Here is a 26,217-nt window from a genome sequence, read left to right as displayed (position 1 = left end):
AATCACTTGATATTTTCCAATAATTTTCTTCTTCTTCCAATCATATATGAATTTAACATACTACTATAGTCAATTTAGTGTTAGGATACAAATAAGATCTCATCAATAAAATAAGAAGAGAAACAATAACTTATAAAGCATATACATATTTTAATGATTAAGAAACTTTTTTTATGGTAACTAAAAACAAAATCATGAGATCTCAAGCCTAAAGCGGATAATATCTTACCATTGTAAAGTTATGTGTGAAATGACCTTATAAACATAACAAAGTTATAACCTTCCTTTTGATATAAAATATCCTCTCAGATAAATATTATAAAATAATTTCAACACTTGGTGATAGAGAAAGATTAGAATAAAATACATGATGTCTCAAGTTTAAATCTTATTAAACTTCAATGATTGAGAGTTTTTTTTTTGTGATAACCAAAAAGTAAAATTGTAAAGACTTAGGTTTAGAGTAGACAATATCTCACTATTGTGGAGTTGTGTGTGAAATAACCTTATAAACATAATAAATTTATAACCCTCTTCTTTATATAAAATATCTCCTAAGATAAACACCATAAAATAATCCCCTCAACACTTAGTAATTGAGAAAAATTAAAATAAAATACATAATGTCTCAAGTTTAAATCTTATTAACATCATTTAGGTCAAAAAGGAGTCTAATTGAGTTAAACTCGATTTATCTTGACTCGATTTGATAATATTTAACCTAATTTGAAATTTGATTGAAGTTCGACATAAATTTTATTTTTAACTTAAACTTGACTCAATTTAAACTTGTTAACAATTCGGTTTAACTCATTAGTTTGACTCATATAAATCAAAAGTTAATTTTTTGAATCTTATTCATTTCAAAATTTTTATTTATGAATAAATTTTAGATAAAATGGTTATTTAATTTTTTTTATAAAAAAAAACATAACTTGTTCTATTAGTTTTATAAAATTACAAGATATGACTCAAATAATTATAACCAAGCATGCATAAATTAAAATCTATTTGACGTGTAGTTGTTTGTTGATAAATGGTAGAGTCACTAAAATACTGTAGTTGGTCAATTCACGCAACTTCTAATACTTTAAAGATTGAGATCATTCTGAATATAATATCAGTGTTTAATTTTCTTTAAAGTAATTACATCGTTTAATTTTTACGCATGATTTTTTAACTAGAGACGTGTAGCGTAGGAAACAAACTACTCTTAAATATATCTTTCCAAAGTTACAACCAAAAATAATTTTAATAAGATAGGGACTAGGGAGCAATCAAGATTTTATTGTCACCGTTTATAAATTTTCACGTGTGTCTGTAACTTCTTGATACGACCACGGCTAAGGTGGTCAAGTGTAATATGTTTGCTTAGTTCAATTTTTCTGACCCAGCAAGTAACCACCAATCCATGTGCGACCAAAAAGTACACGAAACAATCTCACAAAGTTAAATTCCACATCTCACTCTAAATTTCATAGTTAAATTTATTAGACATCGCGAGGTTATAGGTGGAATTTATTAAATAAAAAATGTAACACATAATTTCTTGAGTTTTGATATATTTCAATCAATAATTATAAATTCAAAAGAATGACACATTTTTCCCATCCAAAATAAACTATATTTGATAAAATCAAATAATTAAAAAATAATTTGCATATATGCACCAATGGTATAAATTATTTTTAGTTTGTCATTCAATCGCAACTTGTTGGGTACAACAATTTTGTAACTTTAAATTTTACAATAAAAGACATTCTAATGATGATGATTTAAAAGTGCATGAAAATTAATCTCAAAATCAATATATCTTACAATTTTTTGTCTTCATTTTGGGAGAGAATTTTTATTAAAGTAAATAATAATTAATGTATGAATCCGTGAACTGCAGGGTTGAAAGTGTTAATAATGGAAAGAAAAATTCCAATGCAGTTGACGGTTAGAGAGAAGAGACCTTAAGAACTGTATATAATACTTGAGAAGATTCTGCTAGAAAGGAGACAGACATCTCTTTCCCCTTCTCACAAATTGAGCTTCAACTAGTCATGAATTACTAAGATTAGAAATATAAAAATATGAAACGGCTTGGTGGCTGAAGTGAGATATGAATAGCAAAAGGAAGGCCTTCTTCCTTCATAAAAGTTTATTTTTCTTGAACAAGGGGACAATACTCGGGGTACCACATATTGCCTCTAACATATTCCACGCTATCCTCCTGCAACCATGAGTTAGCACTTAGCAGCAGCAGCAGCAGAATATAAGTCAAACCAAGCTAGCACTCACATGTTGAAAACTAAGTCACTCTCCCTCTGATACCATGCAAAATGCATTCTACTCGACCAAAATATGAGTTTATAAAGCTTTCGAAAGTTTCTCTACTGAAAATTAAAGGTTTTTATAAGTAAAAAAACTCTAAATAGCTTTTTTAAATTTGTATTCAATCAGTCTCTATGTAATGTATTATCAGTGAACTGAATCTAAAATTTCCTTACTTTTGACATGTTTTCAAGTTCCTTGACGCCTGCATCACCTTGTCCTTCAGCCTGCCCTTCGGCAACTGCTGCACGTAGAACAGCAGCCCCAACCTCTGCTGTAACATTTCGTATACTGTAGAACAAAGTAGCATTGATTAGAGAAGGCCACATCATCAACCATTGAGAATCATTTATTATCTGCCAGCACAACTAAATATCCAGACATTGTATTTTTTAAAAATTGTGGGTAAATGTCTTCTTAAGTCTAAACCATATTATAAAACCTTATATTTGAGAAATTGCTGATTACGATGAGTAAACCATAACTATATTGTTAGGTTCGGAGAATAAGTTTTAGTGTGTCTATACAAATTGAATTTTATTTTGAGTAGATCGTCACTTTGGTCACTAATTTTGAAAGATCCTGTCATATTAGTCTATAAAACTAAGAAAATCTCAAATAAATTTTAAAAAATGCAAAATTGACATTCATATTAGTCCAAAACTCAAAAAGTGTGACTATAGTGATAATATATATATATTCAAGGATCAAAATGAAAGTAAGTAGTTTAATTTATTGACTTATTTGACATTTTAGGAACTTATTTAATATTTTCTTAGTTGCAGAGACTAATGTGACAGTACTCCCCACTTTTGGAACTAAAGTGATTGTTTACTCATTTTATTTCTCATAGTAGTTCAAAAAGGGGCCAGGGAAAAGGAGAACAGTGAGAAAATGAAATGATAATAACAAGAAAAGAAGGGAACATTACCAGTCAATGGATGGATACAAGATTCCTTTTTGGACATCTTCATCTGTCATGTATGAAGCAAGGCTGGAAGGATGACAACATGTTAGTAATTTATTTAAAAGGCACTGAGTAACGTCACTTGAGAGGGGGAGTTATTTACTACTGTGTGGCAATGTTATTGTCTATCCAAAAAATGTAATAAGATTTTCAGCATACAACTTTTGGAAGAAATGTGCTGGAGATGAAAAATAGTGCAGAGCCTATGGAGAGTACAGACTGCAGAGGACTATCATGTATGTTAACATTTACGACTTAACAGTTTACATAAAAATCCTCACCATATTGCACTGTTATATACATGCGTGAAAAAAGAATTGTCCAGACAACAGGACATATAACGAAAACATTTCAAAGAGAGGTGGCAGAAAACAGACGAAATAATTAGACAACACACAGTACAAGGACAGACTGCTCAATTGTTAAGCCAAACACCAGAGCAGCCCTACAAACATCAAGAAAATAATTCACTAGACTTTCATCGATGTCAAGGTTAACAGATTTTGGTAGAACAAAATAAGCGTCCAAATTAAGTATACCATTGAGCAGCTGCTTGCAACATTCCATCCGTTATATGATGAGCACCTGATAGAAGTGTCCCCAAACCAATCCTGAAATGAAATGTTGCAATAGAAATTATGCCAGTGTTTCCACTCAGTGACATGATTCATGAAAAAATATAAGCCACAAAGGCACGCCTACCCTGGGAACAGGTACATGTTGTTGGCTTGATTTACGTGGCCAACTTGTCCATTTCCTGAACAAAAATTCATTTGGAGGTTGTGGTAAAACATAATATTGAAGATCAACCAAAATATATAACAAGATTCATCCTATAATAAAGACTCCATAGCTGAAGAAAGTTCGAACTAGACAAGATACTTCAAAACCAACCAATCATTACAAAGAGATAATTACCAAGATCTACATTTTCAAAAGGGCTTCCACTTGCAAACACTATATTTTCTCCAGCATGACTGAAAGCTTCAATAGCAGTGCACTCAGCTGTCCCATTCAAACAGAACAATCGTCAAAAATGAAAAAATGGGACATTATTAAACAACTGAGTGCTTAATGAGCCATGTACAAACAAACCATTCATGGTGGGATTAGACATGGCAAAGATAGCAGGTTTTGTTGAAACAGATTCTCTCATTGCCTTAAGCACCTGAGTTGAATCTCAACCATTAAAATGAAGAAACCCAATTACAATAAAATCAAAGGATGCAGAACCCAAAGATGTCAAAACAAGACATTTTCAAACATGTCTATTTCATATAATTATGGAATATACTTTACTGAGGAATAAAACATAATAAGAGTAGGCATTATACAAGGTAAGTACCTCCGCATTGAAAACACCACCAACTCCAGACAATCCAAGGAGCACGTGTGGCTTAACCTTCTTAACCTAAAGAGCATTAGGTTCAACAATTGAAGCATGGATATCAATGATTATGCATAATCTTTATTCTTTAATATTATCATCATTTAAGTATCCTCTTATAGAAAAATAATTGTTTATAAAATATAAAATAAAAAAGCATGAAAGTCAATGGAGTTTTTCTCAAACAAATTCAGTAGCATTTACCACTTCAACAATACTAGCACCCTCTGTAAGCCCTTCAAGATCTCTTGGATTTTTGGCAAATGGAACTGCAGCTGGATCCAGATTGCTCCTTTCTGTCGTGACAAGGCCCTGCATTTAAGGAATCATAACATTACTAAAAGACATGATGTATCATAACAATTGAATCACATACATACAATGAAATAACTGAATCCAAAAAAGAATGTCAAGAGGCAAGTATGTATCATGGCATTAACCATATAAATGAAGACAAATTAAAACAGAATCTGATGAAAAATATAATAATATTTGGATAACAAAGTTGAACCAAAATCATAAGAGAACCGGATCATGTGTTACTATGAATACAACTATGGTTGTTGAGAGCTGCAACTTAAAGCACTAACAATGAAAGTATAGACGATGGAAGCATACATCTTTATCAATCAAGAAAAATTGACTTTTGGGAGCAGACCCTGACATCATTGAAACAGCCTGGACAGCCATGTTAAGAACACCAAGCCCTGCACTGCCCACCAGGAAAAAGAGTATCATGTAAAACAAAACTGGACAGTCTTTTGGCAGCATGTTAAGCCAGAAAGTAGCAATAATGTGGCGCATGATAGAATAACAAAACAAAATGGATAGCCAAAAAAGATTACATCAAAATTAGTTTTGGAAGTACCTTCCAGCTCCAACCACAACTATCTTTTGCTTCAAAATATCAGACAGTGGTAGACCTTGGGCTCTTACAGTTCCCAATAGTCCAGCAAGTGCAACACCTGCTGTGCCCTATTGGACAAATGAAATGAAGAAAAATTGAAGTTTCAGTAGTCACTTCAAGAACACAGTGCATTACTCAACACCTTGAAGATTTTAAATATTAACAAAATATAATATCACTTTCTCACCTGTATATCATCATTAAACATACAAAACTTTTTTCGATATCGGTTCAGGGTCTCAAAAGCCCACTTCATTTGGAAATCCTCAAACTGATAAAATTATCCAATCATCCAGTTACTAAATTAATAAAATCTAAACTGAACATAGAGAACAACATGTTCCAAAAGAAATACAAACCTGCACAATAGCCTTGGGCCATCGAGCATAAACAGCTTCCATGAATTCATCTACAATTGATAAATACTCTTCACCTTCCAACCTAGGTTGTCGAACTCCTAAATCTGTTGCATGAAAATGATGTCAGAATACAATAACTTTTATAATGTCAACTACAAGGAATTATCATTTTAGTTTTTTGCATGCTCAAGAGATCAAGAATGTCAAAGTAATCAAAGAATCCAATTCCAACACATCAAAAAACATCTTGGGAGCAGAAGTTTGTCAGATATACTCAACTAACAAAAGCAGAAAAACCATTCCCTACAAGGTTATATTACTCAATTGGAACCACATAATTTAGGATACAGAAAAACATGAGATCTTTCTCAGTTTACAAAGTAAATGGTGTCCATGGTGAGAAAAGCAACTAACAGAATTGAGTTACTCACAAAGGGGATCGTCCAGTAGCTTTTGATTGTTTGTGCCAACATCTAACATAACTGGAAGTATCTGCAACAATTGGAAAAACAACATACCATACAAGTTAAACCAGAGTTACTAGCCTTACCAAGTTGCAGTTAAAAAGAAAACATAATTAAAATGTTATTCAAAACCAATAATTATTTTATTAAAATATTAAGATATCATGAACCCATTTGTGAAACTAGATTTGTTCAGCATCATAAAACAGTTAACAACCCAGTCCATAGATGTTAAGAATGAACGTATCATTCCCCCAGCCTGCAAAAAATAATGCAATTATCCCTTTCCCTGGGAAAAAAAAAACCTATACCATTACCAGGCCTACATCACCAGGTCATGATCAATAAATTATATCACATGACGTATGCTATTGCTAACATTTAAAATATTAACGACAAAGTTATACCAAACATGCAGAAAACACACAATTTGAGAGGAAATTAAAGATACAAGGAGAAAGGAAGGGGCAAAACACATACTCTTTGTGCGTTGATACCAGCAGCAGCAACATACATGTCAAGTTTTCCTATAGGTATTCCAATGCCCTGAACTCCAAGGTCACCCAAGCCAAGAATACGACTACCATCTGTCAGCACAATCATGTCTACCTGAAACAGGGAAACCAGATGTTTATAACCGATAATAATAAAGCAAGCCAGGAAACAATTACTGAACCAAAAAACTCCTAAATTCTGGCAAGGCATAGTCACATAATAATTGAACTGTACCCAATTACCAGAACATTTTTCATTGATGTTAGGTATGTAAAGAGAAAAGACATGAAGTAACCTCCACAATCACAACTAAATACCTAAATAATTGGAAACTTTCTAAAACAAAACCTTAAAAATGAGCATCAATTTCATGCAAGGTAGATAAAGCAAAATAATGTCTCAATAATGAAACAAGAATAAAGTACTCAAACCTCTAGATTTTCCTATGTTTTCAACTACCTAAATTTTATAAAACTAATGCCTCCATTTTTTATCATGAATAAAAAGAAAAGGGATATAGCATTTTACCAAGTTGAATTCAATACCTCTTGAGCTGGCCAGTTATAGATCATTGACATCATCTCTCCTTTATCTTTGGCACTAAAATACATTCCTCGCGGGCGTCTAAATAACCCTGAATAATTTTGACACACTAACCCAACTGTAGGAGTATAGATTATTGGAGCAAACTCTTTGATGTTATCAATAAGAACCTGAAGAGAATGAAAGGTAACGACATAAGAGTCAGACAATAATAATTTTGATGATATATTCTCACATTAGAAAGCCAACTTCATCATCAAACTCACTCTGTAATACAGAGTCTCGTTTCTGTCATGCAGTCTATTTAAGATCCTCCATTTTGCTAAAGAAACAAATTTATCAGATTGGCCGTGTGTATTCTTCTCCAAAGATCTATATGAATCCACTGAAAAATAATAACAACAATAATATATTGTAGCTGTCAAATATTACCAAAGAAGAAACAAACATGAAGCCAAAACACTAGCGTTGTATGAAATACAGTGTAAAGACGGGCAAGCGATAATTGCTGAGAGTGAACAACAGATACATATAGCATGAAAAGGTTATGTTCAAAACTTACTAAAGCGATCATATTGATGCTCAAATGAAATGACACGAGGAGGAAGGAGACCCCGAAGCCCCAATCGATCCCTTTCAGTTAAAGGAAACCCAGTATCCTGCATTCCGAAATTTAAAAAAAATATATATATTTAGGATCACAGACAATGACCAAACACAGCCATGAGTAGCTTAATTTTTTATGACAGATAGTTAACACAATATATTTTTCTCAACAAACAGCATCTTGTAACGAATCCATATTCAACATTTATCCAAACTAACTTAAAACGTTAAATATCAATATCAATAGCTAGGAGACCTTAAAGATTTTTCTACACCTTAGATTCTACCTTCATATAATTTCATGCATGTCACACTAGTTACAAGATTACATACTTTCTCCTCGAATAAACCAAATCACAGAGCCATAATTTTATTAGGAAAATTCACTCGGGAAGATATTAAATTACCATCAAAAGAATGTATCTGAACTAATTCAGCATCCGCTGAGAAAGCAAGAATAAAATATATAAACATTCAGTTTCATTCTTTTTTCAGAAACCACGTTAATTTTCTACCAAAACAATCCTACTCAACCACATCGACAAAATCGTGGTCCGAGTAATTAACAGAACTGGTTACTAAGAATCAAATTCGAAGAACAACCAGAGTTGTGAATAAAAAATAAAAAAAAATCAATTTGAAGACCACTAGTTAAGCAAAACAACCCCACACCCTCACACTTGTTGATCTACATGCTCTATCATAATATGTTGTTTGATTAAAATAAAATAAAATTGCTAATACCACATGAAAATCTAGCTCCTAAATCACTTTTCAGGTTAAAGTGAGTTTCCTTTCCAACAAATAAATCAAACTAACAGCAAACAAATTCACCAACTCAATAAAATAAATATAAATAAAAAAGTTAATTAAATAAAAACATATATAAAAATAAAAACAAAATAATAAAAAAGTTAGCGAAGTGAAAAGCAGTGTGGATCGGAAGTGAGAGTGAACCTTGTTGAACCAAGGATCGTGGAGGATATCAGTGCCGCGTTTGTGGACCTTGCATGGACCGGGAATCGCCGTCGAGAACCGCCGCGATCTGGAGGCGGCGAATCGCGCAACCTTCCACATTCTCCGAAACGCAAATCGAAACCAAATGAAACGCACCAACGCTAACTTCTACCACCACGCTTAAGCGAATTTATTCAGAATAAATGGTTTTGGTTTTGGTTTTGGTATTTTTGCGAGCGCATTTTGAAGGAGAAAAATGTGTGCGAGGTGGGAAGTGAGGTAGGTGGTATTGGAGCAGGAGCGCCAGGGTATTTATACAGTCAGGAGCTTTCTCTCTCTAACTTTCTCTCTCTTCTGAGAGAGGTGAAACAGTTTGAAGCGGTTGTTGCAGGTGCTGCCCGTTGGGCAAATGCACGAGGCGGAAATCTGCCCGAGAGAGATTCGGGCAGGAAATACACACAGATAGTGACTAACTTGGTTCAATAAAACGTGTTTTTCTTTTTTTACATAAAAATAATTAAAGCTTCCCGTGCGTGCCTACCCCTTTTAAGTCAATAACTCATAATTCTCTTTCTCCCCTTTTTTTTTCCGTATTAGTCTAATTTATTAATTAAATAAAATGGAAAGTGAGGTTATTTTATGAGTTATTTAATTAAAATGTGAAATTAAAAAATCCTCTTGTTTAATTTTATAGAAAGTCAAAAAATGATATGTGTATAGAATGAAGAATGTTTCTAATACAAAATATATAAAAATATGGGGATTTTTTCTACGGTAAAATTCTTTCTTCTTTTTTTTTTCTTCATTCTAAAAACGGAAAGATTGTTGTAAAAGTAGGTCTTGCTTTTCTTTTTTCTTCACTCTTTCCACTGTGACTGATTCCAAATGATGGAGCAATTAAAGTAGTTGTCTTTTTCTCTCCTTTATTAATCCGTCCCTCCGTTCTCATTGCTTTCAAATAATATATTAAGATAGTTAATATAAAAATTAATAAATCTATTTGTGATATTATATAATAATGTACAAATATTTTATATTATTAATATTATTTACTCAATGTAATACTATTATTTTGAGTTATTTATTTTAGTTATGTGAATGTATATCACGTAGTGAGTTTGGTTAATCTGATAATGATATTTAAGATTTTTTTAAAATCAAGATTTCATAAGTTTTAGTCTTAGAAAAATCTAAAGAGAGTTAGTGAAAGTTTTCTCTTAAAAACTCAAGAATTATTTTCCCTTCTAAGTGAGAACTCTCCTCCATTTCCTCCTTATAGTTAATTCAAGGTAGTTGAGTGTGAAATCAAAGCTTGTGGAGCTAAAATCCTACTTTGGAGTTGTATGAAGAAATTTTCTTCCTCTTATAGATTGGTTCTTCAAAAGGTGGAGGCAGATGTGATTTTGAATTCTTTTGTGCATTGTGTGGTTGTGTTGCTAAAATGAGTTGATTGTTGGTTGTTATGATGAATTGAATAATTAAACTGATGAAATTGTATGAAATGTTGGGATTTTCTTGAAGCACTTGAAGGGAAAGGGAAAATATTCTTATCATGAGATGGATGCATGTTGATTTTTTACCTTCCTTTTGAGTTACCCATGATGCTTATTATATGTATTGTGTTACAATTCAAGTTGGGAATTTTCTGAACTTTAGGTAGATTGCAAAAAATTAGTATTTGTATAAGTGCAAAATTGATATCACATCGAGGGTGCCTTCAAGATGTTGGGGAGACTCTAAAGAGGTGTCTTTATCTTACTCACATTAGATGTAGGATCAATTGCATCGAGCGTGAGGAGAGAGAATTGTTTCGGGTTGGAATTACGTGCAAACATGGGTTTAACGATGTCAAGTGTGAGTTAGGTAAAGACCCTTTACCTAATTGGGGTTGAACATGAGCTTTACCATGCTAGGTGCTAGGGAGTGGGAGACTCTTTGTCACAACCATGTCGGACGTGGGTGAGATAAGGAGTCCCTTTGCCTCAATAATGTCAGACATCCTATGAGTGGCATCGGGCACAAGTTACATGATGAAAGTTAATTTTTTAAGTGGTTTGAATAGTTTAAGATATGTTGTAATGTTGTGAGTTGATAGATGATTATGTTGTAAAGTTGCATGTCATTGAGTTGTTTAAGTTGTTGAGTTGTTAAACATGTAATTGAAAAGCATGTCCTATTTAAGATACATAAAAATTAGAGAAGAGTAAATGATGACTTCGAAAACTAAATATCTTATTATGAGGATATGATATGTGGCGCTTCAAGAGCCCAAGTGTTGAAAAAACTTTAATATGTGAGTTGATTGTTGAATGGTAAGATGTATGTTGTCTCCTCTAGGATTTATGTGGTATCTGTATGTGGGTAAGGTCGATCACATGTGTATAAAGCAACCAATCGAGTAAAATATTGGGTCAAGGACTTAGTCTCTAACCTAATATTGGAGGGGCATAGTACTTGGAGGATAGTTAGTGGGCTAATCCCATAAATGACTTAGTGATGCAAGAAAATGTCGTAGTTGGCTTATATCCAAATTGTTTTACCTTGACTATAATATTAGACCTCCTAGTTTAAGTGACGAACTTGAGAAATAAAATTGAGTTATTAGCTGACCTAATTGAGATAGGTCACATGTTATGGTTCAATAGGATATAACCACTTAAACTGTTTACTTGTGTTGTAAGAGATTTTCATAGTTGATATGTATGATGACACATTAGATGTAATTATAGTGTTGTTGTGTTGAAGTTGATTAAGTTGTTATGCTAAGACTGTAGTGGTGTTCTGAGTTGTTGTATTGTGATATGACAGGGTTGTTTATGAGTTTATTATGTTGTATCATTGAAAGGTGCTTAGTTCTGATTATATGTTGAATTTTTTACACAAGCTTATCTTATATTTTTCTTGTAGTTAAAATTGCAATGATTATACTGGATAGGATTAGCAAGTTAGCTTATCCTGATCTTACTATGGAGGGACATGCTAGGGATGGTCAATTCTCTTTTGTTATCACTGCTCTAATACAATTTGGATTTGTAGAGCCATCGACTGATACTCAGTGTACATTTTACACACGATTGTATATTTTGATATAATATGTATGTACAAGAACTATTATGTTTTTTCTATTCCCTACATATAATTGTGTACATGATATTAGTTAATGATTGCATGATAAATTATAAGCTAAATATATTTTATTTAATCTTTCCACTGCATAATAGCTGAATAATAGATTATATAACAATTTGTCGACAGGTGATTACACTCAATATTTTTACACTATCTTTTGATATGCGTTATTAGTATATTAAGCAATTAAAAAAAGTGTCTAAATTATTTAAAAGAGTTGCAACACATCATTATAAAATGTAAAAGTAAATTTTTTAAAAGACTTAAATATATTTTTAGTCCCTTAAATTTAAGACAAATTTGTTTTTGGTATCTCAAATTTAAAAATATTATTTTTAGTCCCTATAATTTTCAAAAATCTTGTTTTAGTCCCTTAGGTTATCAATAACATATTTGAAAGTGACTAATTAAGACAGTTATGCAATATCAACCGAATTTAATGTGATATTTTCACTAATAGGAACATCAATAGGTAAATTTTATGCAATAATATTTGATAAATTTCTTAACAAAATTTGAATATAAAGATTATAATAAGATTTTTTTTTTGAAATTATAGGGACTAAAAACAACAATTTTAAATTTAAGAGATCAAAAATAGATTTATCCTAAATTTGAGGAAAAAAAAACATATTTAAACCTTTTTAAAATATTCATGATATATTAAAAATGAATTTTTTTAATAGAATGAAACTCATCAAATGAAATAACAAGTGAAGATTCCAAATATACGTAATCGTAAGATTGAATCCTCACCGTCCATAATCCATTATATAGTAACACACAGTAGCCTCTGTTGCATGTTTCGATTCACCACATTTTCCATTAATGATTTGAGAATGAATTGAAGTTCGGAGTTATATGATTCATAAGTCTGAGTTTGGAGTTATAACATTCAAATGAATAGCATCAATCAATGAAAAAACTAATAATAATAATAACATTTAAACATTAATTATTATTAGCGGAGACGGAGGCGAATCACTTTACATTTCTATTTATTTTTTATAAGTAAAAATAATAAGTTTTGGAAATAATTAAGTAATTAGAATAAACGATTTGAGACAAAAAGGTATTAAGAGAGAAATAACAACTTAGATTTCTAAGTAAAATAAAAAAGGAGATATAAAAATAGAAACCAAACAATTATCGAAAAAGATAACATCTTTATATAATAATTATATAATGATATAGATGAATAATTATGAAGCAGAACACTTATTCACACTAAACTTTTATCTTAGAAAATTTGAGTTTATCATCAGGAAATTTTACTGTCACTTGATAATGATTTAAAATTTTAATTTGGTTAACAATGAAAATCTTTGAGAATTTAAATTAATAACAAATTAGATCTACAAGGTACAAGATTTTACATTTTAATAAATTAAACCTTAATTATGAAGAACTAACGCAGCAATAAAATATAACCCATTAAAATTAGTCCAATGGTGGGAGTTTAGATAGTTTAAGTTAAAACTTTGTTGTTACTATTATGAAAAATAATATATATATATATATATATATATATATATATAATTTTGTAAAATAATTTAGTGAGAAAGTAAATATTTAAAGAATTAATATTGTGATAAAAATATTAAAGGAATGAAATAGTGAAAAAATTCTTAGAGATCAATTATTTAATGACCAGATTTAAAATAAATAAAAAAATTAATATGGTAATATATATACCTTTGAAACATTAAGTGTGTGTTTGCACATCTAACTTGAAGTGATAAATATTAACTTCTACGTAAATTCAAATTTGGACGAAGAAAAAGTTGCGTTAGAAAATAAATATTAAATACATGCTAAATTGATCACTTAAAAAAAAAGCACATCACCAACCCAATAAGTTGACATTTTTTAAAATAATAATGACAAATGCACTTTTTTTCTTTTACAGAATAATGACAAATACATGAAAAATGTTAATTTTTATAATTGTCACTCTCAATCTCTTTATCGAAAACAATATGGAAGGAAAAAAAATGACACGCCATCATCACAAGAAGTTGACTGAATGAAAATAATAACATATACATGAAAAATATTCATTAATTTTTTATAATTATCTCCCGCAATAAGGAAAAAATGACACATCACCACAACAAGTTGACTTGATCAAAAAGTGACAAATACATGAAAAATATTAATTTTAATACTTGTCCCTCACAATCTCTTTACTGGATACAATATGGAAGAAATTAGTCTAAGAATGTGAAGGCCTCTTCAGCAAGAACCATTAATGTTTTAAAAAGTTGAATACAATTGATTTTGATAAAATTTATTTCGAACTGTTTAACATAATTGAAATATATGTATAAATTAATCTCAACAACAAATATTATATTAAAATATTTCACGGTAAAGAAAAATAATTTTAAAGGGTAGCTAAATTGACATTTAGCCCATGGGGATTGCTTAAATTGATTTTGTCTTCAGAGTATAAAATTTACAAAAATAAGATATTTATTGATTTTGTTTTATTAATATTGATTTCAAATGATATAATAAATGAAATATTGTCACTCATTGTTTTATTTTATTTTTTTATCACTAAATAATTTTTATCATTAGAAAGATACTAATATTTCATTTGTCACTTATTCATTATGATATTACCTAATTCAATACGAAAACATTAAATATTGAATGTAATATTCGAATGTTAGTGATACAGAAGAAGAAGAAAAATAAATAAAACCATTTAAACGACCAATACAAGCTCGTGTGGATTTAGTTTGATAATCACTTTCTTGTATTGTTGTTCACAGTTCTCTATCATCCTTAAAGTACATTAGCATTTAAATTGTTTTAAATTCATTTATGTACATCTTCTGCAATTTGATGAAAAGCGTTTTTCAATATTTGTTGTTAAAGAAAAATAAATAACAAAATTAAAAAAATTAAAAAAATAAAATAAAATAACTTGTTATGGATCATTGAATTTACAATATAATGACATTGATATCATTCACAGTCTTGTATAAAATTCCTCCCATTATATATATATTAATAATAAGGTTGAGGGATTTCGTATTTTTATATTTTATTTAAAAATTAAAAATAAAATAAATTTGATATTAAATAATAAAAATAATAGAGTGGGTAATTATTAAAAGAGAATGATAGTTATTACAAAATATATTTTTAACTTTTTTAATAATAGAATATTATTATTTTTGTTTAGCTACTTTTTTCTGCCACCTTTATACTATGTTAAATTAAAACTTGTTTTTCTTTACTTATCTAGAGGAATTAAATGCCTTGAAATCATTTAAAACAAATTTAAATAAACAAAAACTCATTATGATTATGATTAATTATCAAAATAATCTCTTAAACACAGTTTTAAATGTGAATGGATCATATGATATTTTATCCATGACGAAGAGGTGGCTGTCTTTTGTTCCAAAATATCGTCTCATTTTTTCCCTTTTATTTGATTAGTAATAATATCTGTCCTTTTGGTAAACTTTGACAGATTAAAAGAGTGGGAATGAGAGTAAAACTTTGAACAGATGAAGAATATGCCGTGTCCACATTAGATGGCCAATAATACCGTCTTCTGAAACAAGTACCCTAAAACACATGCAAACCACTGTTCTCTCAAAACCACACTGACAACAATATTTGTTATCGGAATACATTCCTCATGTTCCTTTTCAACTTGATAAAATTCACTCAACAGAATAAAACCCATTTTTTTTCTTTTCCATATTAGGATGAGAACATCAATGTTTGGCGGTTCAAGTGGAAAATAGTTCGATTAAGATGTTAAATTCAAGTCTTGTGAATTAAGAGGGTCTTGACTCTTATCTACTTGGATAAGTTTAATAAGAGGAAAAATAATATGAAGAAAATGACAAAACTACGTCCAACAGAAAGATTTCGGCTGAAATCAAAGAATTTGATTCCATTTAGACGTGAACGGTCATAGATTGATCCTTCTAAATTTTGGAACCAAAACTGTTCATTCCATTATTTTCGAACTTCCATTCGATCGGTTGGCGACTAGGCATATTTTCTCAAAGCATATTAGAACACATGCCTTTTGAAAAAAAAGAAATTATTGGATAATTTAAGACTATCAAGTTACTGTAATCTCAACCAAGCACTATATGACATGCTATTTTAAGTCTTTCAACTAACAAAAAAATAATTAATAACACTATTACATTTCATATAAAAACTAGTCAAAACCATCCATTAATTTCTCCATTTAAGCAGTGCTAATGAAAGTATATAATTGAGTAGTGATGCTTACCCTCAATCTTTTCACATATTCCCATTGGAATTACATTCTGCTCCCATCGTTAACTTTGGCCTAATAGAATAACCTAGATTGTTCAGGACTTTAAGTGCCTCGTATAGTTATGAAAATACGTTTTCAATATATAATTTAGTTAAGAAAATAACAGTTGCCTCTAAAAGTTAATCAAACACCATTTAAGATTTGTGAAACTTATCAACACAACGCCAGTACGTTATACTTAGCATGGCTATTTCTTTCCCATGTACTAGGGATGACAATGGGGTCCCATGGAAGTGGGTAATAGTAAACTCGCCCTTGTCCCGCTGAATAAAAATTAACCCCATACCCACCTCATATCCGAGCGAGTATCCATTAAGTGGGTATCCATGAATTTCTTGAATATTCACGAATATTCACATATATCCATGAATATTTATAAAATTTTTAAGAAATTAAAAAAATTATATTATAAATAATTTTAAGTTTATATTTTAATGTCATTAAAATATTAAAAATAAAAATTTAATGTTAATTTTAAACTTTTATTTAACGTTAATTTTGTTGAAATAATAATAAAAATTCATGATAATCAATAACTTAAAATATATCAATCTCACAATTAAGTTAAAGTCTCATCACAAAACTACAATAATTCAATCTCATAATTTCAAATGAAAGTAAACAACTTAAAATACATAAATCTTATTGATCCAATCAAAGCTAGAAAATTAATCAAATTACATCTAACATAATTTTATAATATGCTTAACACATGTCGGTAACTTCATCAACCTCACTTTTGTAAGAAAATAAGATGAGAGAATATAGTTTTAGGATTATGTGATACAAGGATAATTAAGATATTTAAGAAATAATATTAAACAGGTACCTGCATGTATGGATATATTATCATACCCGTTCCCGCCCCATTTATAAATGGGTAAAAAATTATCCGTCTCCACAATTAAGTCTATCCATTTATTATCCGTAGCGAATTTTATCCACAGATATCTGTGAGTGCGGGTATTTTTGCCATACCTACCCTGTGCGCATTAGTGTGTGGTAGGGGGTGACGGTGGTTTGCAAAAAACAAATGATACAGACAAAAATTCATAAAAGCATCGATTACCATTATTATAGTAACCAGAAATACCGGTTTCAACAAGCCTTCAGATAAAAATTCCACAAATAGGCACTTATTTAATTTCATCATTTCTAAAATGGATGTCCATCAAATGTAGCAAAAAAGAAAAAAAGGATGTCACTAAATGATCCTATATCCAAGTCCTGCATAACATTAACAACAGCAACTCTTTAAAGCTGCTCGTACTCCACTTAACAAATAAATTTTGTTTGAAAAGATGTGAACACCCAAACCAGTGATGCAACTGATGATCCTGGATTATTCATAGTCTTTAGTTCCAAAGTTCTTGCACCAGATTTGAGAAGGGATGGGGCGAACAGGGTGATGTGGTCGTTGCTGAAAGATCAAAAAATAAACTCAGTCAATCCATACAGTCAAGGTAAAATTACAACGAGAAAATGTAATAAAACTCTAAAAAATTATAATAATTCTGGCATGCATTCAAAGTTCAAACCCTGGGCATGAGGCTCCCACCTAGTGGAGCATGAGATTACATGTGTGTGTAGCCTTACTCCTGCATGCGGAGAGGCTGATTCTAGGATGAGAGTTTGTAATTTTGAAGTCACAAGGCAGCAACCTCAATGTTTGTTTTTGGTATACAATAGTGGCAAGGCAATGAGGTTTGAATCTAAGATTCTGAATAAACTATCCAAACCCCCAACCACCACTAGGCTAACCCTAGTGTACTAAACATAAGGCAGCAACCTTAATGTTGCACCAAGAATGACCCTCCCCCTTACATTTCACGAAAAAGAACAACAACTTGAAAAGGTTGAATCAGTAAGATGAGATACAAGAGCAGGAAATTATGAATATCCAGAGTTGGAAAAGGCCTCTACCATCATCAAGTGTGGCCTCTTCACCTGTGGCCAAGAAGACCAGTAATGATGAATGTCATAAATTTTGATTAATTTTATCAATTTTTAGATTTATATATGCATATATTTATAGTATACATTATATACACTGTAAAAAGATTCAGAATAGCAGACATCCTATCCCGCAATAGTGTTTTTGGGGAGGGCCGTTGTGAATGTGCATTGCTATCCAGGATAGGGTAACACTGAGTAGAATCACCATCGGAATTTTTATTTTTTTGACAATTTGTTTCCTTTATGAAAAAAATAATGTAGGGGAGATGATTGTTGTTATTTTCAACAGCAAAGTGAAACACAACTACCCATCTTCCCCAAGTTTATTTTGCAGGGAACTCTTTCGGAATAGTGCAATGATTGTAGCACAACACCGATACACACAATCCCTGCCCAGAACAAGGCTTGTTCCACTCCAGTTTTCCATCCAAAACTATTTAGAATTGATTCAAACTCTGCAGCTTCACAGGCCACACAGGAATAAGAGTCTAATTACCTATCCAGGATAGGTAACACTGAGTAGAATCACTCACAGACAAAAATAAAATTGACAGTGTGTTTCCTTTTATGCAACAAAAAAAAAATGTAGGGGGGATGATTGTTGTTATTTTCAATGGCAAAGTGAAACACAACTGCCCATCTCCCCCAAATTTATTTTGCAGGGAACTCTTTCGGAATAGTGCAATCATTGTAGCACAACACCGATACACACAATCCCTGCCCAGAACAAGGCCTTGTTCCACTCCAATTTTCCATCCAACAGTATCTAATTACCTATCCAGGATTGGTAACACCTGGTAGAATCACCAACAGAAAAATAAAAAAATAAAAAAAAGAGTTAACAATTTGTTTCCTTTTTATGAAAAAAGATTTAAATATGTTTTCAGTCCCTCAAATTTAAAATTAGTCTTTTTGGTCTCCAAAATTTCAAAAAATCTTATTTTAGTCCTTATACTCAATTTTGTTAGAGAATCTGTCATATACTGTCACATAAAATCTAGCTACTAATGTCTTTGTTAGTGAAAACATCACATTAAATCCAATTGATATTGTATAACTATCTCAACTTGTCACTTTAAGATATATTCTTTATGACCTGAGAAAATAAAACAAGATTTTTGAAAATTAAAAGAACTAAAAACAACAATTTTAAATTTGAGAAACCAAAAACAAATTTCCCCTAAATTTGATGGACTAAAAACATATTTAAGCTAAAAAAAATGTAGGGAGATGATTTTTGCTATTTTCAATGGAAAAGTGAAACACACCTGCCCATCTTCCCCAAATATACTTTGCAGGGAACTCTAAATTTTTTATTACTTAAAATATTATCTGAATTATAATAATAATTAAAAATAAAGATAAGTTACTGTAAGAAAAAAAGAGAAGTAAAAATAAACTTTACCTAGGCCTATAACCAAACCAAAAGAGAAAATAAAATTTGGGCCCATTTGACCCAACTTTTCCAACCCTAATTTTTTTTTACTTCGAGCCTCTAACCCTTAACTCATTAGCCATCGCTACCTCCCCTCTTGGAAGAAGAAAAATCTGAAAATGATACGCTGGAGAAGACAGATCTGGTGCCATCGAAGAAGAAGACAGATCTGGAGAAATCTGCCAGAGAAGAAGACAGACCTACAGAGATCCGTCGGAAAAGAAGACAAATCTATTAGAGATCTGCCGAAAGAAGAAGTAAGAGAAAAACCCACCACCACCCACCATTGCGTCGCCACGCTCTGTTGCTTTCGCGGTTGCTACTTTAAAGTGCTCTGCAACAAGTTTTCTATAGCGGCACGGAGCCACTTTGCTCCAACGAGCCGCGATTGGGGCCGCTACAACCGCTATTGACTACTATGATTGAGACCTTACTTATCAATCCTGGCAAACTTCAAAACCACCATAGGGGATAGTGTGATAGCTACTATACCAAAGATCATGATACAACATAATTTATAATTTATACTATACTCATATAAGTACTTAAAAGGAACTACTAAGATCGGCCTAGTGGTTGGGGGATTGGAGTTAAATGCATAGGACCTTAGGTTTGAACTTTGGTGCTATCATTGTAATTTTGATAGATAAAAAAAAATATAGGTACTTAAAAATAAATAATGACACAATTAAATATGTGCTCATAATTAATAACCGTAAGCCATAACCTAATACCTATTCACCATTAATTTCAAGCAATAATTAATGATTAGAGCAATGAGAACAAAAGAATGAACATAAAAAAGAGGGGATGGGAAGATGTGGAGTTTAAAGGGGGAAAAAAGGAAGGACTACAACAGAAATATTAATGGAATATGAAGTATGCAGATCGCACAACACAAAAAAAGAAGGAAAAAGATGTCTCATATATATCATATTTAAGTTAAAAGTTTAAAAAGTCCCTGTCATCGCTCCTCCGTTTTATGAACTGCAAAACAGATGTTGGGGGGTAAAGAGACAATGAAATCAATCCCCTCCATCCCCCAAAAAAAGGATATCAACGTCTTATAATAAGTTGACAGAGGATAAATTGTCTTATAACAAGTTGTCCAAGTGTTTTAGATTGGGAAAAAAGAAGATAAAAATACAAAATATAAGCCTGCTCTGCGTGCACTTGTTCTTGGATCAGGCCAAAATGTATGAACTACTTGAATCTGGCAAGCAAATTTATGGGCTCGGCCAGGCGCATCAGTAGGCTATCAGAATTTGGCTCTGAACAGAAAATGGAGTGGTAAAAGTGCTAACACGAAATAATTAAGCTATCCCCACAATTTGGCTGCAATTTCGCAACATCCCCACAACACAGAAACACAGCACAAAGCATTTCCTATAATGGTCAGCATCCAAACCACTCAACCCAACCACAGTCTGGCGCTATTCATAACACGATTGAGCCCTCGGCACAACAGAATCAACAACCGATGAAAACAAACAACAACATTTGCAAAATTGAATTCAACAAAGCCACCACGTACCACCACAGGGTTTACACCGAAACACACAAGCTAATCAACAAACAAACAAAGAGAACACCATAAGCTTACGGTGCTCCGGCATCATCAGCGGAAGCCTTATCGAACCTTTAATTTGCACATCCACACATCGAATCAATCAATTATCAACATATAATCATGAATAATCAAATCAAATCCTCTTTTCTAAATCGAATCGAGGAAACAGATCGACGAATAGAGAGATAGGAACCTCGAGTTCAGCGGATTTCATGGCGATGGGGATGCAGACGAGAACAACGCCGAACATGGCAATGGCAGTGTTGCGCTTCCAGTGCTTGGGACGACAATGAGGGCCACCGGTCATGCTCCATACCTTGTTCCTGAAATCTCCGTGTCCGTTGCCGTGGCCGTGATCGCCGCCGCCTCCTCCCATTTTTTCCGATTCCGATTTGGATTTGTTCCGATTGAATTTGAAACCCTACTCGCTCGCTCGCTCGCTCACTCTCCTCGGGACGCACGCACACGAGTGAGGACAGAGAAAGGGGAACCAAGGTTTCGTTTCGTTGGAGATGAGATCCGCTGCGACACTGTCTAACTGCCTTATGCTGCTCTCTCTCGGGCTTCGTCAATACTCAATCCATTCATTAATTTTCAGTTTTATTTTGAAACATAATGGTTACTATCATTTTTACGTACCATAACAACACAGTTATTTGTGAAATTATTATTTTTATACCGGACCGATAATAAAATATTAAAAGATTATATATAATTATTTAAAAGAGATATAAAAAAAATTATATTCGAGAGATATAATATGTATGGATGTATATATTAATATAACATAATTACTTGTTTGAGTTTTTTTTTTAAATACAAAAATAGAAGTATTTAATAATAATAACAGTCAGTAAGATCTTAAATATAATAATAAATTAATTAATATTAAAATAATATTAAATATCAAATTATTCAAAATAGAAAAATAATATTCTTAATATTAAAATATATGGATATAAATATATTTTTTTTCCTAAATTTTTTAAACTTTTTTATCTTATAACATTCTATTAGAATTTAGATTGTTATTATTATATTAGTTTTGTAGTAATGTTATTTATTATTTAAGTATATATAATTGTTTAATATTTATGACAATTTTATGTTTTTAGGCTTCTTATTTATGTTTCTATGTTTTGAAGAACTTGAAGAATTAGAGATCGTTAAAGATTACTCCGGAGATTCGTGTCTTGTTCATTGAGGTAAGAAAAAAGTGAGTAGTGCCCCTTTGGATATGAGATACATATTAGTGAAATTGATCATCAATCTCTTACTTATTCTTGTATATTATGAGGGAGGAATCTCAATTTTGTCTTGCAATTTATGAATTTGTGTTCTATACTCTTTATGTGTGTTATATGTGATATTTTAATTATATATATAGTTAATTTCATGTAACTTGAAATGTTTAAGAATTTGTGATTTATAAAACAAAGTGAAAATTGATGTAATCGCATGAATATATGAAATTGAGGTTAGATTTTAGTAATTGATGGTATAATAGAGTAGTATCAAGCTTTAATCGTGATTTTTATCGATTAAGTTGGAGTTTTGGGGTTTTTGGTTCATAAAGTGTAATTTTTGCATAGTTTGTAAGTTTCTCACGAACTGGTATCTCGTTAGGTGTCAAATAGGCTACGTTGGGTGCCATTTGATGTTGTTCTTGCATTGCTTCGCATCGGGTGTGACCTTAGCCATGTTAGGTGTAGGTGCAGTAGAGAGGGTTTTGTCCTCTCCGCCTCAAGCACAAAAAATGTCATGTCAAGCGTGATAACATCAAAATCAAGTTTTGTGGTCTTCATATGAATTTGAGTCCCAAATGTTAGCTTTTCAATATCGTTATAATAACCTAAAAAGAATACCTAAAATTCATGTTACGATCAAATTAATAAGCGGAGGTCAAGTTGTTAGATTTAGGTTGAAACGTCACAATTTTGTTATTTTTAAAAATAATAGATGACAGAATTAACTTTTGAGGTCAACATGGAAGTTGTAAATGATTGTGTTAATTTTCTAAAAAAATTAAGATCAACATGATAGCTTGTATATAGCTTTAGATATCACGCTTGGACCACATAAGGTCATAAAAGATTTAATTATAAAAATGTAGTTTGTTAATGGTGATGATGAATGACTTTACCATTTAAGTGTTTAATCTTATGAATAATTTGAGGTACCTATATCAATGTTTAGAAAAGAGAAATCATGAGAGAGAATAATTGTGAATAAGTTATCATGTGAGTTGATTTCTACCGGCTTGAGGTATTTTGGTGATAATGATGCTTAAGGAATTAATGTGTGATATCGATAATGTTATTAGACTAATTAAGTTATTAATATAAATGCTTAGTTTGATGTTGATCTCTTGATGATTATGATTGAGGTGTTAACATATGATTAAATGATTTCATAATGGTTCTATCTTGAGGTGTTATCAGGTGACATTGAAAACATTGTGCATTTTAACCGTGAACATATGACTTTTGTGTGCTATAATGTCTTGTGTGTGTGTTGGTTATCTTTTCCAAGGAATAATATATGTGCAAGTTATGTGTTTATGATATTGTGAGGTATGATTGTTGTAAATGATGTTAAATGGTATTGGTATTGGTATTGGCAAATAGTTGTGCGTGAATCTTGTAAGGGTCATGTGATGGCAAATTAATAAGTTGTGAATATGTATTGTTATAACATGATATTGTATTGGATCTTGTGTGACATGCATCATATGCATATTAACAAATCGTTGTGTGTGGATCCTGTGAGAGTCATGTAAATCGGCAAATGAATACATAAATGTTTATATATATATATATATATATATATATATATATATATATATATATATATATATATATATATATATTTGACTAACACTACATGCATATGCACATTGTAGTTCATGTTCATTGCACTACGTGTGTGAATGTATATTGTGTGATGAACGTTGTTGTGAACCATGATTTTAATGACATTTTGAGGTAAACGCATCAAATTACTATAGTATAAAAATTAAATATGGGTTGTTAAACCTCAGGGCCTTAGAAGATATTTATAATTTTTATTATCCTAATAAAAGCTTGAAATAGAAACATTGACAAATATTATAAGTGTGATGTTTATCACTTTAATATTGCAATTATAAAAGCTAACAAGCAAAGTAGAGTAAATTTGAAAGATAATAGTATGTAAATTTGTTGGGATTGAGTTTCACCAATTTCACTCTTATGTTCTCCTAAGACCACATACATATGATTTATGTCATCCAATGTTCATTAAGTTCATTAATATCATTCCAAATCAATTCCTACATTTTGAAATTTCAAGGAGTCTAACTCAATAAGCGATTTGTTTGTTCATCTAGTTAGAAACCTTGAATTAAGTTTGAGAACTTGTTCAACTAATAACTCCAAATCTATTCTTAGTATTTAGAGTTATTAGGTGATTTGCTTCAAAACAAGATTCAGAAAATTTTTTCCAACCAAAACCCAAATCAAATATCAAATATGAGTGATGAAGTCACCTTAGCATTAAGAACACTAAATAATAGATCACACACACACACACGCACATATATATATATATATATATATATAATCGAAAGAAGTACATGAGAGTTTGATGGATTACATTCAACCCCAACAAAAAGAAAAGATCATTCATTCATGGTGATGAGAGTTAATCCAAAATACATGGAGAAGGTATAGAAGAAAGAAAAAAAGATCCTAGAACCCTCATTCCCAGTTAATTATTGGACTTCTTGCTTTCTCTCTGATTTTTGCACATGTCTTTGTGGTTATTTCTTTGTTTTCCCCCCTAAGTCCTTATATAGGCTCAACAAAATAAAAAAATAAAAATATGGAAGAGAGAGAGTAAGTCGCTCAATTGTTCCCAAACGGCTAAGTAGTTTGGATAATTCTTCATGGTGAAAGAACTCCATTAGTTAAGCCCTTAGGAATCTGTTGAGCCCTTAGGAAACCAAAATTTTGCATCCCTCTAGAGCCAATCTGCTCAACCCTTTCCAAATGACTGAACGATTTAACCTTTGCTTCAAATCTCACTCTTTATCTCTAAAGGGCTCAACCTTTTAGAAATGACTCAGCCCTTTTAAAAGGGCTCAACTCTTTCAAAAGAGTTTAACCCTTTTAAAAGGGTTTAACTCTTTCAAAAGGGCTTAACCCTTTTTCCAAACACCCAAGCAAACTGGAGTTTTTTAAGACTTTAGGTCTTCATTGAATCCTACAAGATACAAAACAAGAGTTTAAGTAAAATTTTCATAAACTCTTTATAAATTAACTAATTTACATAATTCTTTTGAATTTGTAATAGTTTATAGGCATAACACAAATTTCTTCCAAAACTAGATAAATAAGTGTCAAAAAAGTTAAGTCATATAGGTAAAATTGACATTTATCAATGAGTATTGTGTGATGACTGTTCTTGTGAAACGTGATTGATCTTGTTACACTACCTTGTCATTGATATCTAATGGGGTAAGGGATTCTCCCTTTGATAGTTATTTACGACATGTGATATAAGTAAAAAACCCCTCTTGAAATAGTGCACATTAAAGTGTTTAAGCACTTTGTCAATATCAATATATGCTCTTTGACTAAGGCTAAGTAACTTCAACGATTTGTCTCTATAGATCTTGAGTCTCAATACATATAATATTTCACCTAAATCATTCATCGAAAGAAAATTTCTCATTGTTGTCACTATTATTTTTTATCTTGATAAAAAAAAATGATGTAATAGAGCTTTGAACAATGGTATATCTCCTAGGATATATTTTGATA

At 31.2% G+C, this 26,217-nt stretch overlaps 2 protein-coding genes, 1 long non-coding RNA gene and 2 other non-coding genes across 5 annotated transcripts; all 5 read right to left on the bottom strand.

Annotated features, from left to right (window-relative positions):
* Positions 1–1,771: 1,771 nt before the first annotated feature.
* Positions 1,772–9,471, bottom strand: LOC109803053 (NAD-dependent malic enzyme 59 kDa isoform, mitochondrial). The gene is made up of 19 exons (XM_020364512.3): positions 9,005–9,471; positions 8,004–8,100; positions 7,708–7,826; positions 7,444–7,611; positions 6,884–7,012; positions 6,371–6,431; positions 5,940–6,043; positions 5,768–5,851; positions 5,542–5,648; positions 5,292–5,385; positions 4,878–4,985; positions 4,632–4,697; positions 4,382–4,454; positions 4,205–4,291; positions 3,989–4,043; positions 3,826–3,897; positions 3,251–3,313; positions 2,496–2,610; positions 1,772–2,218 (listed from the first exon to the last, which is right to left on the bottom strand). Exons 1-19 carry the CDS (start codon positions 9,122–9,124, stop codon positions 2,147–2,149), a joined length of 1,794 nt encoding a protein of 597 aa, XP_020220101.1. The 5' UTR covers positions 9,125–9,471; the 3' UTR covers positions 1,772–2,146.
* An 8,032-nt stretch (positions 9,472–17,503) lies between these two features.
* Positions 17,504–21,965, bottom strand: LOC109801746 (uncharacterized). The gene is made up of 2 exons (XM_020362864.3): positions 21,609–21,965; positions 17,504–17,874 (listed from the first exon to the last, which is right to left on the bottom strand). Exons 1-2 carry the CDS (start codon positions 21,789–21,791, stop codon positions 17,797–17,799), a joined length of 261 nt encoding a protein of 86 aa, XP_020218453.1. The 5' UTR covers positions 21,792–21,965; the 3' UTR covers positions 17,504–17,796.
* LOC114916126 (uncharacterized) lies at positions 18,663–21,602 on the bottom strand. The gene is made up of 2 exons (XR_003804465.2): positions 20,130–21,602; positions 18,663–20,045 (listed from the first exon to the last, which is right to left on the bottom strand). It is a non-coding gene; the product is annotated as an uncharacterized LOC114916126 (long non-coding RNA).
* Positions 18,664–18,806, bottom strand: LOC114916155 (small nucleolar RNA snoR135). Its single transcript, XR_003804494.1, has one exon. It is a non-coding gene; the product is annotated as a small nucleolar RNA snoR135 (small nucleolar RNA).
* On the bottom strand, positions 18,992–19,134 carry LOC114916154 (small nucleolar RNA snoR135). The gene has a single exon (XR_003804493.1). It is a non-coding gene; the product is annotated as a small nucleolar RNA snoR135 (small nucleolar RNA).
* Positions 21,966–26,217: the final 4,252 nt, after the last annotated feature.

This window comes from Cajanus cajan, chromosome 4 (assembly GCF_000230855.2).
Source record: "Cajanus cajan strain Asha chromosome 4, NIPB_CcT2T_4, whole genome shotgun sequence".
In the NCBI taxonomy this organism is placed as follows: domain Eukaryota; kingdom Viridiplantae; phylum Streptophyta; class Magnoliopsida; order Fabales; family Fabaceae; genus Cajanus; species Cajanus cajan.
Note: the sequence above shows the minus strand (reverse complement) of the source record. Positions and strands in the feature narration are given on the sequence as shown.